Raw genomic sequence first — 15752 nt, forward strand, 5'->3', positions numbered from 1 at the left:
TTCCTTTGGGGGTAGACATTATTGACCCTGAATTATAAATTGATTTCTTAGTTTCTTGAGATTTAAACACAAACAAGTTTCTACAGTCGCATGTGAATCAAAGAAAGAGAAAAGCAATTTTTGTTAGATCTTAAAAATGTTTTTGGCAGTACTTTGGTATTCAGAAGTGCTAGAGAAACTTTGGCAGAAAAGCAGAGCCATAGATTAAGACCAAACTAGGACAGCAAAGTCACAATTCTGCTTTTTAGTGAAGAAAGTCTTTCTTTAAACAGTTGTGACCCTTGGTGCTTTACCAAAAATACTTTATTGGGACTTCATTTGGATGCAAGACTGTGTCAAAGTAATTAGAAAAACAAGGATTGAATATTAAATAGTGACTTGTAAAAAAGTTACAACATTTTATGATATATAAAAGTTATTTTTATGCCAGCTTTAAAGTTTTTTCCTCATGTTCCCAAATGAAGAAGGTAAAATAGTTTTAAACACTTTGCAGATTTAAACAATTTTTAAAGGAAACAATAAGAGCTTTCTTAAATTTAAATATGTAATGCTAAATGGGAGATATAGAAGGTCTGTCCAGAAGGTATCCAGCCATGTAATATGAAAAATAGAGATATTTATTGAAGAAGATACAAGATACAAGAAATTTTGTACACAGGACAATGACTCTTCAGTCCCCTTCAAAGTAGGCACCTTGGGGCCTCATACAGTTCTCCCAGTTGCTATCAGTTGCCCTGTCATATTTTCTTGAATCTCACTGACTATCTGAAATCTCTGCCCTTTCAAAGGTGATTTTAGTTTTGGGAAAAGCCAGAAGTCACAGGGCACCAAATCTGGATTGTAGGGTGCTGAATCATCTGGGTGATTTTGATGTTTCACCAAAAAACCCGCACCAGACGTGATGTATGAGCGAGCACATTGTCGTGATGAAGCTACCAATTGCCTGTTCATAGCTGCAGCCTTCTGAATCATCCGAATAATTTCTGCAGAGGAATATTCAAGCTTAATGCAAAATTTGATGCAGATTTCATTGCTTTGCTTGCCCAGTCATTGTGAATGCAATGGCCATGCAGTACACATGCTCACTCAATGGTGTCTACCTTCCGCACTGACTGGTACAGTGAAGTTGTCATTGTTCACGCATGCTCATTCCAGCCCACTCGCCTTGGCTGCCAGGTTACATCAATGTTGTGCAAACTGTTCTCAATATATTAACAGTGGCTGGGCTTTTTCTGGACAGATCTCTTATTTCACAGAAGCTATGGTAAGAATGAATGTGTTGAAAAAGGAGGGAAGGGGATGAATAACACAAGGAAATGGAAGAAGTTAGATAGTAATCTAGAATAACTCCATAGAAATAAGAGCAGTGTGAAAGGCAGAGAGAATAGGAAAGTGAGGATAAGTTGCCTATTTTGATGACGTAATGTAATTTATTTCTAACCCATAGATGGTTTCAGAATACTGCTTAGTTTCACTTTAGTTTGTCTTGAGCCTGGTGTTTTTTAAAACAGCCTGATACAGGTGTTTGATATCAAATTCCTCAGATGATTTAATTTTTTCTTTGGGAGTCCTGAAAGAGGTTGAAGTAGACCTAAGGGAGTATGTGAATTTGGAGCAGTGTATTCTTAGTTTAATTTGGAAAGTGATTAACTTAATCAGAAAACTGAAATTCTATGAGTGTATAAGAAAAGGTAAAAATAAAAAAAGGTCAGGTGGGAAGAACTTTAGATCAAATAAAGGATAATGCATAATTTAAAGCAGTATCTTCAAAGGAGAGCACACAAGATGATCCACTGAAATGAGGAGAAAAGAGCTTAGAACTTTGATTTATATATATTAATTAAAAATAAGAAAAGTGACTCTTTACTAGTATTTTAAATGAGTTGATACTGGAATCTTGTTTTCAACTTAAACTTTTCTGTAAAGATAACATTGATTAAATATAATACTATAAAGAGCAAAACAATGTATTATAATCTGTAAAGATACCATTGTTTAAATATAATACTATATATAATGTGAGCAAAACAATGTTTATTAACAAAGAAAAGAAATACAATGGCTATACAATCATTTGGACTAGAGGTGGGCTTCCTCCAAGAAATTACTGAGACTGTAACTTAAAATGTGATCTGTTACTGGTAGTAATGGAAGTTGCTCTGAATGTATTTTGTGTCCTGTGATATCAGATAATAATTACCTGAAGCTATCATAGTTGGCAAGAGTTTGAAAAATAGGAATTTAGATCATGCATCTGCAGTTTTTTGGTGATGTTTAAAATTGTAACAGAAACTCCCCATGGGTCTACTACTCTATAATTCTTTTTGCCTGCCACCAATAAGAACTGTGGTTCTCAATGCCAGAGTTTGGTAAAAAGGAAAGGAACTGTTTGTTCAAAAGTTATATAGGTTCAGAATAATGGTAGAATGTCGCCATTAAATCCCAGAGTCCCTTTAACACACACACGCACGCGCGCGCGCGCACACACACGCACGCGCGCCCCCAACCCCACTTCCCTGCCCCCCACCCCCTTGCCAAATCAAGCCATTCAGGGGTACCGTATCTCAGGAAAAGAAAATAGAAGTCCATAGCTTGGCTGGGCTTCCGTTCTTAATACAAAACTGCATCCTCATGGTGGGCGGGGAATCCTTCTGCATTCTTTCAAACCGCGTAGCCAGGACCTCCGCAGTGCTGCTACAACAAGATCAAGAGGTTTCTCCTTCCCCGGCCGCGTGGTTAGGAGCCCGGCACGACTGCTACCTCCGGCTTTTTTGCTTCTTTCTAAGCAGAGTGGTCAGGAGAGCCCCACTCTCCACTCCCAACTGGATGGTTAAGCCCCAGCATGACTGCCGCACCTGGATTTAAATCCCAGCAGGATCATCCTCCGTAACCCCATTTCCGGCTCCTCCCACACTGGGTTACACCTGCCAGGGGTCTGGTTTCTTCTGCCTTCCTAGGCTGTCTTAGTTGGTCCCATGTCGCAGGAGCTGCCTCCAAGCTGTTCTGGCAGGCGCAGGAAGCCTTTCTGGCTCCATGGCATCACAGGTTAGGGTCACACCTATCGCTCTGGCTCTGAGCGGGCACAGCTTTTAACATTACTAAAATACTGGCCAAATTTTTCAGATATGCAAAAGTAGCCCTCAATGGCCCTGCTCTGCTTCCGGCATCCCCCAAGTGATAGCTGTGGGGGTTTTCTCCATTTTGGAAGTCCTCCAGCTCAGCACCCCATTACAAAATCATGTGATAACCAATCAGGAATATATTAAATTTCACATAATTTATTGAATGTTTGGAAGTCTCTCCTTTTTATTGTGGTAAATATAGACAACATAAAACTTAGCTTTTTAGGTGTACCAGGTCAGTGACATTCAGTATATTCATGGTGTTGGGCAGTCATCACCACCATTCATCTCCAGAATTTTTCACACGTTCTTAAAAGGAAATTGTAACCATTAAACAGTAACTCCCCGTTCTCCTTTCCCTTCAGCCCATGGGAACCACCTGTTTACTTCCTGTCTGTATGTATTTGACTACTCTAGGTACTTCATATGAATGGAATCATACAGTATTTGTCCTTTTGCGATTGGATTATTTCACTTAGCATCCTTGTCTTCAAGGTTCATCCATGAAGTGTTTTAAGGTTGAGTAATATTTCATTGTATCTTTTACCACATTTTGCTTATTCAATTCATCTGTTGATGGACATGTGGGTTGCTTCAACCTTTTGGTTATTGTGAATAATGCTGCTGTGAACATGAGTGTACTGGAATCCTCTTAACTTGATGAAAGATAGCATATTATTAGAAATATACTTGCTCTTTTGTTTTAAAAATTGTGATACATGTACAACAACATGGTGACAAACTAATAATCTCAACAAGTATTGTTAGAAGTCTTAAAGAAAACACCTCTGAAGAAATATTTTTTAAGGAAAATTACATGTTGAAAATTTGCTATACAGTTAAAGTACAGATATTTCTAACATTTCACCTTATTTGCTAGATTCTGTTTCAATAAGGAAGTATAGTTAGAACTTCTTTGTGAACCTCTAAAGGAAAGTTGTGTTGAAGAAGATTTATTCTCAGTAGTAAATAACTTAAACAGAATTTATGAAAAAAATTATGTAATAACCGTGAGTAATGTAGTACATTAAATGGAATTTTAAAAAGTAAAGTTGGGATATGGTTGTAATTTATTCACTTTATTATTTATACGTAAACAAAGAAAGTTAAAGCCAGAAGTCCACAGAATATTACAGCATTTTTATTATGGTTAATTTTATAAAAATAATATTTAAAATATAGTAGATAAACTTTTTTATAGTATTTCCAAATAAAATGAGGAGGGACCATTGAAAATCTTTGTTTTACACAGATTTGCTATTTGTCTCCTGGCTATTTCAAATTTGTTGACCTTTTCTTTAATAAGTGATTGTTAGTAATATGCTTTCTTAGCAGGTATTTTTGAGAAAATTTAATTTGTCCCTTCAAGATAAAAGGGAAATTTTAGTAGTGAGTAGCTGCTTTTCCAAAGAAGCTTGATCTATGGGGAAAGCATTTTGATGATGAATGTTTGGAAATCCATCTGTCATTATATAATTTTGTTGCTGAACATAATGTGTGTTCACTATAAATATTTTATCTGCACACCAAGACAATTGGGACCAGAAATTTACTTGTTTTAAAGTTAATGTATTAGAGTTCCCTAGAGAAACAGAACCAACTGGTTGTGTGTGTGTGTGTGTGTGTGTAAATAAATAGATCGATTTTATAAAGAATTGGGTCACACAGTTTTGCATATTTGGCAAATCTAAACTTTGCAAAGTAGGTTCAGGGGAGAGTTGCAGTTCTAGCCTAAAGGCAGTCGGCTGGCAGTGTTGCTTCTTTCAGGGAGAAGGTCAGACTTTATTCTATGGTAAGGCTTTCAACTGATTGGATGGGGCCTACCCATATTATGGAGAGTAATCTGCTTTATTCCAAACTCACCAATGTAAATATTAATCTCATCCATAAAATACCTTCACAGAAATTTTTAGGATAATATTTGACCAATATCTGGGAAGTGTGGCCCAGTGAAATTGACACATAAAAAACATATCACAGTTTTAGTGGAGTTTGAACCTATTTGTTAAAAATGTAAAGATGGAATGTTTTCTGATTAGCCTGTAAAAATCACAGACATTAAGGACACTTATTAGCATATTTTAACATGAAGTGTAACATAAACTTTTACATATTGGTGGATGAGGTTGATAAAATAATTGGAAAGTACAGTCAACAGTGAACTTTTCCCACTTAGATCTTTATATTTTTGTGAGGTATCATTTGTTTCCATAGTTGTCACAACTGCTAGAAACTAACTGACATTTTAGAACCAAGGCCTTCAGATTGCTTTGCCTTTAAGTGTTAAACCAATATTTTAGACATCATGGCTCATGTTCAAGTCATTGCTCTCACTGCTGTCACTAAAATTGTTGTTACTATTTTAAAAAGTGATGCCCAGGCCTGGTGGGGTGCCCCAGTTAGTTGGAACGTTGTCCTGTACAGCAGAAAGTTGTGGACTCGATTCCTGGTGAGGGCACATATTAGGTTGTGGATTCAGTCCCTAGTCAGGGCATCTGGGGAAGGCAACCAATCCATGTTTCTCACATTGTGTCCCCATCCTCCCATCTGTCTCTCACCCTCGCCCCCTTCTTCTCTCTAAAATCAATAAACATATCCTTGGGTAAGGATTAAAATATAAATATATTTATGTCATGCCCCAAGGCCTTTGTTTGTTAAGGAAGGATGAAGGATGACTATTTCAACTTCAGACTATTCTTTTGCATTGTGTTTTGTTGAGAGTTTTTTAATTTGAAAGAGAATTCCAATTTATAATGGAAAATACAGCTAATATACCAGTTCAGTTTACTGAGCAGTGCATTCTCTTGCCATTTTCAAGTCTATTTAGGAAACCAAATGATAACGAAAAAGTTGCATGAAAGAATAGAATTAGGGTGGCAGTACGAAACTGTGATAGGCAGATGAATTATATCTCTGCTGTTTAGAGAGAATTTACTTTTACCAGTAGAATTTTTAAAATGATTTAAGGACATAGGTTAGGGAAAGATAAAAAGCAAAGACTTGGAAATTCATTTGCAAATAACAAATGTGATTATACCATGGGTTATTTAGGAAAGAAAAATGACTAGAATATAGGAGGAGATGATGATAATGAAATATTTTGTCAGCATTGTAGATTTTCAGTATGGGAGAGGGAGAGAACATCAAGTAAACTAGTCAGTTTGGAGATTATTCTTAAGGAATAGGAAATGATGGTTTCTCAGGCAACACGTATAAAGGGGGATATTTTTTATTTTATTTTTTTGAGAATTGAAAGAGCCTTGTAGAACTATGTGTTAGCATTGTGTGCACTGCATTTCAGAACACTTAATGACATCACCATAATCCTGTAGAGGTGGTGATGGGATTCCCATTTTAAGATGGAAAAAGTTCAAACAGCCTTGGTAACTTGCTGAAGGTCAGACATCAGGTAAATGCAGAGCCCATAATATGAACCCTGTTATATTTGATTCTGTTCAGTCAAACAAATCTTCATTGAGTGCTTGCTGTGGCGCCAGGCATGCATGGTGCTTATGCTTTGGCAACTCAGAGTTGAATAATACAAGGTTCCTGGTCTCAGTATATAGTATGGCAAGTGACTAAGATCATAATTTTTAGGGAGTACAGGGGACTCGGACAAAGACTGTTTCTCCCAGTCTGTGAGTTTAAGGCCATTTTCTGGAGGGCCATTTTCTGGAGGACCAATGATCTGAACTGAATCTCAAAGGGGGAATAAGAGTTAATTGCAAAAAGGTGACTAAGGAAGGGTGCATTCAGGGAGAACTACATGTGTAAAGGCATTTAGGCGTAAAGTAGCCTGATATATGCCGAGAAACCTTTTTCTGTCTGGGTCTTAAAGGATGCTTTGGTTGGGGACCAGCAGAAGAGCATAGGTTTTTTCTTTTATACCTCATTGCCTCTCTGGACAAATATCAGAAATTGGTTAAAGTATTTGTGGATATGATTAGGCTTTTCAATGTACTTTTATCTTCCTTTTCTAGGATCAGTTCGACAGCTTAGACAAGCATACACAGTGGGGAATTGACTTCTTGGAAAGATATGCCAAATTTGTTAAAGAGAGGATAGAAATTGAACAGAACTATGCGAAACAATTGAGGTAAGTTATTTTTTTCCCCAATTCTCAGAAGTGAAATTGCATGTTTAAATAGTTGGATATTAGGTAAATGTGATATACTAGAGGTTAAATTCTGTTTAATTAAATAAGTAGCCTTCATTACAGAAAGATACTTAAAATCCTAAAATCAGAAAGCAAAATGCCAGGATATTTATACCCAGGATTTATATATCCTGGGTATAAATTATGTACTTTACAGTTTGATTCCTTTGTAGTTTTTTGCTTTAGTAATTTTTCTAAAGCACTGAAGATTTCTCACTTTCTCATTTCGTTAAAGTTTCTGAGACTTAGAAATTGTACTGAACTGAGTTTCTTTCACAAATTATATATGTTATTGATGAAAATGATTTTGGAATATGTGTTAGAAGAGCTTGAAAGGGAAACTCTTGGTCTTAAAGCAAATGGAATTAATCTGAAGATTTTATTCAAGCAGAAAATAATTGTTAGACCACAACTTAACAAGTAGTTTTGCTGGCTCTTATTCAGTAAAAATGGTACATGAAGTCTGAAGACTAGACATCAGTCAATCTAAGGTTCTAGGGATGGGGGTTAGGATTCTTTATATTACAAGTGACACAAAATCCACCCTAAAGAGTCCCACGTGACTAAAAATTCCAGGAATATTTTGATTCTGGGGTCAGATGTGTCCAAGCTCCATTTCTGGATTCTGCTTTTCCTTGTTGCCTTTTTCCTCAGGTTCCTTCCATTCAGTACCATCCTTTCCAAGTTCTTAGCTCTAAGGTTTCATATCTTTATATCCTCACATCCTGGGGAACAATGATGGTTTTATTTAATGTGCATTTGGGGGAGGAGAGAGGACAGGGAAGGGGGAGGGAAGAAAGTGAAGGAAGGGAATAGAAGGGGGATAAAAGAAAAGCAGAATGCAAGCTTGTATCAGCTTTTCTCCAGAAATCCCCAAAAAGGTCTCTTTTTGTGGTACCTACCGTGTCTAGGTTACATGCTTATCCAGAACAATACACCAAGGTGAGAATAATTAGAATGCCTTAGAGCTAATGACTGGTGAGGAATATTCATCCAAATGAAATTTAAGGTAGTGGATCACAGAAGGAAGGGGGGGATAGTTGAATGATAAACCACGTGGGTCCACTGCAATAGTAGCGATTTGAGCAATCAACCGACTGAGTACAGGGATGGAATTAGGTAAGTATGATAAATAGGTTATTTATAATATTTTTATAATGGTGCACATGCTATTATTATGACATTTACTGAAAGAGTAGCATAGTGCTAATTTCCTTATCCACTTGTTATCTATTTTTTTTTTAAGCTGGTATTTTCCATTTGAGACTACAAATCAGAACTTACTAGTGTATTAATTATAATAGCAATGATATTTCACCTGTCCAGAAGTTATAATCTGGGAACTTTACCCCGTAAGAATCTAGAAGCACTAAGGATCTCTGAGACGTTAAAATAGCAATCAAAATTGTATTCATATGTGAACAACAAAAAACTTTCCTCATTTACTTTTTAATTTGGTTTCAATTCTAGTAAATTAAGTTCTTTGGATTATGAGTTTTCCAATAGAAATGAGGAGCAGAAATGCTATTAGGCAATACAATGATGGCAGTAAGAAATGACAAACAATAAAGGAAAAGATTAAAATACTACAAACATTTTTGAAAGTTTCCAGTCTAGAAGTACCTATCAGTACGGAAATGATGAAAAATAGTATGGAATACGCAGTTTAAATAAATCAAGTGTACCAGTGTACTTAAATTTAAAAGGCCATTTAATCCATTAGTATAAAAAGCAAGTTGTAGAACTAAATGTATAGCAAATCTCCTTGCTTACTCTAGTTTGTGTATATAGTTATATATAAGATTTGTATGTATTCTGAAGAGGTCCAGAGGGGTACACCCAAATTACATTATTGCAGTTACCCCTGGGTAGTGGGAGTGGGGATAGTAAGGGAAGGAACTTTTTACTTACACTGTTGAATTGTTGAAGTCTTCTAAACACTTGTGTATTCTTTTTATAGTTTAAAACACTTAGTTTTAAGCAAAGAATGTGGTATACTTCAGAAAAGAATCTTCCAACAAATGATAAAATAAAAATTGGTAATTTTTAAGGTGAACTTCAGCAGTTTGGAATATTTAACTGTTCCGAATAACTCGGACCTCAAGAGTTTCAGAGTGCCCAAGGTTTTACCAACGTAAGAGCACTCTAATCAAATGGCAGATGTGTTTGCCTTTCTGTCTGTTTTGTGATTTATAAATAATCTTTATAATTTTCACTTACTTGCAAAAAGAGATTTGAACACTGCTTCATTGAAGCAAAGGTGGCCAGAACCCGTAATTATATGATATGAAAAATATAATTTTGCAGTGAGAAAGTAGAGTTTATTATGTACAGATTCTCTAGACCAGTGATTTCCATCTTTTTGTCCCAGCATCCTAATAATGGCTCTTACTTGCACTTATTCTTAATAAGGGCAGGGTTATTGTAAGATGTTGGGGAATTCCAATAAGGACTAACTGGGAAGAGGCATGTCCACATATAACTTCAAACCACCTACTCTCTCCCCTCCCTCTACATTGAGATTTGCTGCTTTAGATGGACACTTAGTAAATGATTGGATTGTCAGCTGTTCTCTATAATATCTGTTTTGTTCAAAGGGAAGAGGTTATCCTTGTTTACTTCCTCTTTAATAGGAAAAATTCTTTTGGTTAACTCCTTGTTTATGCTACTGTGGAGGACAATTTCTTTCACAGTGGGCAGCTTTTTCCTCTCCTAAATAATAACTATATTCAGAATGTTAAACACTTACATTTTAAACATACAAGGTATGGCAAAAGTAGGTTTACATTTGCGAGTAAGCAAAACGCAGAGTTTATTCTTTTTTTTTTTTTTTTTTTTAAATCCTCACCTAAGGACATGCTTATTGATTTTAAAGAGAAGGGAAGGGAGGGAGAGAGAAAGGGAGAGAAACATCAATGCAAGAGCAAAACGTTGATTGGTTGCCTCTCATACGTGCTCTAATGGGGGATCAAACCCACAACTTAGGCATGTGCCCTGACTGGGAATTGACCCCGTGACCCTCTGGTTTACGGGACAGTGCTCCAGCCAACTGAGCCACACCACCCAGGGCAAGTCCTTCTTTTAATAAACCTAAAATTTTGTGTTTGTATGGCAGAGATTAACTAAAATTTCTAAGTTAAAAAAAAGCTCTATATATACATGATAGATGTCAATTTTTTTCCTAGTAAAAATAATAGTATTAAGTTCTATCATAGAGATTGTTATGTGATATTATATTACCCTACTTCCACCCTAGACCACTTCTATTTGGTTCAAATGCTGCACTGTGGTATACTAGAGGAGAAATAGATTGGACGATAGGAAGCCTAAACGCTACTCTTAACCACAGCCGAAATCTCTCAAATACCCCTTGATCTTATGTTCAATTCTGTACCCTTGCCAAGCCTGGCAACATAGTTGGTACCCGTAGAGCTGAGTGAATATGAATTGAGTGAGTAAATAATTGAATGATCTGTGTTTTGGCTTATTTTAGAAATTAGGATATCTGCCCATATGCTGTATTTTTTAATCAAGAACTGCTTTCTATCTGTACTAGCATTTATGTCATACACAGTTGACCCTTTATTGCGCCAGATTACTTATATGAAGATTTTTTTCAGTTGATTCCTGCAGTTCAAACCTCCATTGTTCAAGGGTTAATGGTACATCATTGTGACGAAGTTGTTTTACTAAAAGCTGCTCCAACTATTTAGGGTAGGCTTAGATATAGAATAATTCAAATAATATGAGTCTCTGTATTCTAGCCTTTACCTTCGCATGCTTCTTTATCAGAATTTTCTGTTTCTGTATCACTTTGTTTAGTCTCAGAAGAACCCAGGGAGCTCACCTTTGTCCTGACTTTGTGAAAATGGAGATTGCTTTTATTCTTTGGTTGGCCATTGTTTAACTCACAACTGCTGTGGCCTCCACTGAGTTTTTGATCAACTGATTAATGTAGTAAACCCTAATAGTGGCATTTGGATACAGGTAGGAAGAACTGTTCCCCATATTTTGGGGTTTAATTAAATTTCTTCATAGAATTGGATTCTGTGGAAACTTTCATTCCTACTAGTCCCTATTACATTGTTACTGAGCCTGCCTGGGTACATATCTGTTGTACAAGGTGTCCCAATCTTAAGCTTCATTAGCTAAATAATTTTTGCCTCTTAATTCTGGAATATAATTCCCTACCGAAACGTAAACCCCACAGAAGTAAGAGATTTTTGTTTGTTCTGTGCACTGCTTATTCCTAGCTTCTAGAACAATGATTGACACAGAGCAAGCACTTCTATTTTGTATTTATTTAACCCTTATATGGCATTTACTATGTCAGTTTTATTTGAGTACTTTTACACATATTAATACATCATTTTTATAAAACCCAATAAGATGTCACTATTTTTTGCAAAAAAATATTTTTATTTTTTAATTAAAAAAGTTATTTTTCAATTACAGTTGACATTTAGTATTTTATGTTAGTTTCTGGTATACAGCATAGTAGTTAGACAATTACATAGTTTACAAACTGATCCTTCTGATAATTCAAGTACCACCTGGCACCAAACTACTAATCTACATTTATAACAACTGGGTTTTTGGGTGTCATATTCAGTTCATATATACTGCTGTCTCATTTAGTTTTCCCAAGAGTTTGATGATCTTTGTTGCTATTCTATTTCTTAGACCTGTAGAGCACAACACTTGCCTTGTGGTAAGTTTCCAACAGTAAACTTTAGTGGAATGATTCAATCAGTGAATTCTACCAGTTTACTAGTAAAGATGTTCAAGCCCATCACCTTAACAAGAATTGCAAAGCCTATTTCTGATTTTTGTATTAAAATGTTTTCTTAGGTTAGATGTTGAAACAGAACCTAACAAATAAAATATAAAGCTCTTAAGAAAGAAAATGGTTCCTTTTTTTCCTTTTTTATTGTTGTTCAGTTACAGTTGTTTCTCCTTTTTCCCCACTGCTCTCCCTGCCTCCCTTCCTCCTCCCCTGACTCCCACAGTTAATCACCCCCATTGTCTGTGCCATTGAGTCCTCTATTTGTGTTCCTTTGCTTGCCCCTTACCCTTTTTTCCCCTATTATAGAAAAAGATTTCTAACCAGTTGTTTTAAATATTTTGATAATGAGCTTTCCAGAGAAAAGGACTTAAAGACCATATTGTTTAAACAGCTAAAAAAGTATTTTGGTTATTAAATGGTGTTGGCCATGTAGATCAGTTAGTTAATTTCTTAGCTCTTTCATAAAGCTTCGAGTTGTTTTATTTCCAAATTATTTATTTTGTAGGCATTTAAATTACGTAGCAGTTAGTAAAATGAGATAAAATGTATATTTCATCATATGTATATAAAATATAGGCAGATCAGACAGATTTAGATGCTTATTTGAATCTAGGACTATGAAGGTGTTATATAATTCTCTTTTTAAGACTCTAATATTTAGAAAGAAAACAAGTTAATTTGCAGAATAAAATTTCTGTTTCCTATCCTGAACATAACCTGAAAATGAAAGATCTGCAGTTGCCTAGAAATCAAATTGTTATGCTTGTTCCATATATTCTTTGGTTATAGACTAGGAAGCTGATACTATACACGCATTGTCCCATGTACATTTTAGGTACAATGTACCTTTGACATGTTAAAGATAAGGCAAAACTAGGACTGGCATTTAAGAAATGAGAATAGTTAACTTTGTTTACCTTCATGTTCACAGAAGTTTGTTGGTTTTCTTCTTCTAAGTCCTCTTATTTCTTCTGATGTATTTCAGCATCTGCCACTGGTAGAAGTATAATAATTGAGGATGAAGTAAGTCCTTTTAGAAAACAAATATATTCAGAATTTGTTCTAATATCACCTGTAGTAATCCCTTTTTTTAACATTTAATTTTTAAAAATTGTGGTAAAGTGGACCTAACATTGACTTGACTTAAAATCATTTCTAAGTGTACATTTCAGCCATGTTAATACTAGTAACCGTTATAGAGCCAATCTCTAGAACTTACTCATTTTGAAAAACCGAAACTCTATACCTATAAAATAACAACTTGCCATTTGCCCCTTCCTCCAGACCCCAGCGATTCTACTTTGTTTTTTCAAGAATTTATCTACTATAGGTTACACCTTGTAAGTGAAAACCTAAGCAGAATGATATAAGAGTTTATCCATGTTGGGGCCTGGTTAGAACCTCCTTCCTTTTCATTCCATTGTATCTATGTACCACTTTTTGTTTGTCTGTTGATGGACATTTGGGTTTTTTCTGCCTTTTGGCTATTGTGGATAAAGATGCTGTGAACATGAGTGTACAAATACCTGTTTGAGTATTACCTGCTTTCAACTCTTTTGGGTCTATACCTAGAAGAGGACTTGATGGATCATCTGGTAAATTCTATGTTTAATTTTTTTGAAGAACTAGATACTGTTTTCTGCAGGGGCCAAGCTATTTTATACTCCTATCAGTAATGTCCAAGGAATTCAATTTTTCTACATCCATGCCAACACTTGCTGTTTTCTGTTTTGTTTTGATAGTAGCCATCCTAACAGGTGTTAGAGGTCTCATTGTGGTTGTGATTTGCATTTCTCTAAGGATTAGTGATACTGAACAATTTTCTCATACGAGGTCTGTCCAGAAGGTATCCAGCTATCTAATATGAAAAAATAGAGATTTATTGAAGAAGATACAGGATACAGGAAACATCGTACATAGGACAATGATGTGTCAGTCTCCTTCAAAGTAGGCATGTTGGGACCTCACACATTTCTCCCAGTTGCTATCAGCTGCTCTGCCATATTTCCCTGAATTTCTTTGATGGTCTGAAATCTCGTCGCTTTCAAAGGTGATTTTAGTTTTGGGAAAAGCCAGAAGTCGTAGGGCTCTAATCTGAGCAGTAGGGGGGCTGAATCACCTGAGTGATTTCGATGTTTCACCAAACAGCTCTGCACAAGACGTTATGCGTGAGCGGGTGCATTGTCCTGATGAAGCTGCCCATTACCTGTTGCCCAAAGCTGCGGCCTTCTAACTCATCCAAATAGTTTCTACAGAAGAATGTTCAAGCTTAACACAAAATTTGATTCAGATTCGTTGCTCTACTTGCTCAGTCATTTTGAATGCAACAGCCACACAGTACACATGCTCACTCAATGGCATCTACCTCCCCCACTGACTAGTACAGTGAAGTCATCATTGTTTATGCATGTTCACTCTCCTTGGCTGCCAGGTTAGTATCGCGCAAACTGTCCTTTGTATTAACAACAGCCTGACTTTTTCTGGATAGATTTTTGGCCATTTGTATATCTTTGGAGAAATGCTACTCAAGTTCATTGCCCATTTTTCAATCAGGTTATTTGTTTTCTTGTTATTGAGTTTTAGGTGTTCTATATATATTTTAGATTTCCACCCCTTATCATATGTGTGATTTTCAAACCCGTTCTCCCATTGGATAGCTTGCCTTGTCATTTTGTTGATTGTGGACTTTGACGCACAAAAGTTTTAAATTTGATGTCCAATTTATTGAGTTTTCCTTTTGTTTCCTATGCTCTTGGTGTCCTATTTAAGAGACGATCGACAAATCCTAAATGTCATGAAGCTTTTCCCCTATTTTCTTTTAAGAGTTTTAATAGTATTAGCTTTTATGTTTTTAGTTAATCTTTGTGGTGTAAGGTAAGGAAGGGTGCAGCTTCATTCTTTTGTATGTAGATAGCTTGTGTGTATGTGTTTAAAAAAAAAAATTTATTACTACCAGCAGGAGGGTCCTACATGGGATGGTGGGAGTGCTGGACTCAGGGTGTAGTCTGAGGAGATGTTGATGATGATGATGATGATGATGATGATGATGATGATGATGATTGGGAGGCTGGGAGGAAAGGGGTTGGGTCTGGAGGCCAGCTCCAAGGGCTCCTCAGATATGCTTCTGGGAAGTAGTAAAGGAATCATGGCAAGTTTCACCATGCTGCTAATAAGATTAAGAAATTCTTGCAAATCTAGCTGCTTACCACAGTTGAGGTCCAGTTTCTTCATCATGCCGTCAAGGACACAGGTTCTTCTGGTTCTTTGTGAAGGCAGCCAGGCCTGTATTTGTGAAGGTTAGGAACTCAGTCTTGGCGAGTTTTCAACATCGTTCTGGAAAACAGCAATCAGGGACTTGATGCAACACTTGGTAGGGCTGGGCATTTTTGCCCTGCAGAATGGAGTGAGGCATGGAGGCTGTGAGTGGGGGGAGTGGGGCTTGTATATGGATATTTTATATTTAATTTTCCACTATACGAGAATAGATTTATGGTTGTAAGTGATGGAAAACCCAATTTGAAGTAGTTTAAATATAATGGGAAATGTATTAGCAAGAGAAATTTATGTGTTAATTTTTTTTATGGATTTGATATTTTAATTGAGCTTAAGAAGCTGAATAGTCATGCTGCTAGAAAGCCTGATGCACTGATGCATCTGGGTTACTGGGAGAAAAGTCAGTGTCTGAAAC

The 15752-nt window shown here is 36.2% G+C and overlaps 1 protein-coding gene across 3 annotated transcripts in view; it reads left to right on the forward strand.

Moving 5' to 3' along the window:
• Positions 1 to 15752, forward strand: part of FNBP1L (formin binding protein 1 like) — a 108372-nt gene that overhangs the window by 55872 nt on the left and 36748 nt on the right. For all 3 annotated transcript variants that reach the window (XM_054592154.1, XM_054592152.1, XM_054592153.1), the window contains exon 2: positions 7103 to 7218. In XM_054592154.1, coding sequence (XP_054448129.1) covers positions 7103 to 7218 — 116 coding nt within the window. The remainder of the gene's footprint in view (positions 1 to 7102; positions 7219 to 15752) is intronic.

This window comes from Pteronotus mesoamericanus, unplaced genomic scaffold (genome assembly GCF_021234165.1).
Source record: "Pteronotus mesoamericanus isolate MK-2021 breed Mesoamerican mustached bat unplaced genomic scaffold, CSHL_Meso_final scaffold_31, whole genome shotgun sequence".
NCBI lineage: Eukaryota > Metazoa > Chordata > Mammalia > Chiroptera > Mormoopidae > Pteronotus > Pteronotus mesoamericanus.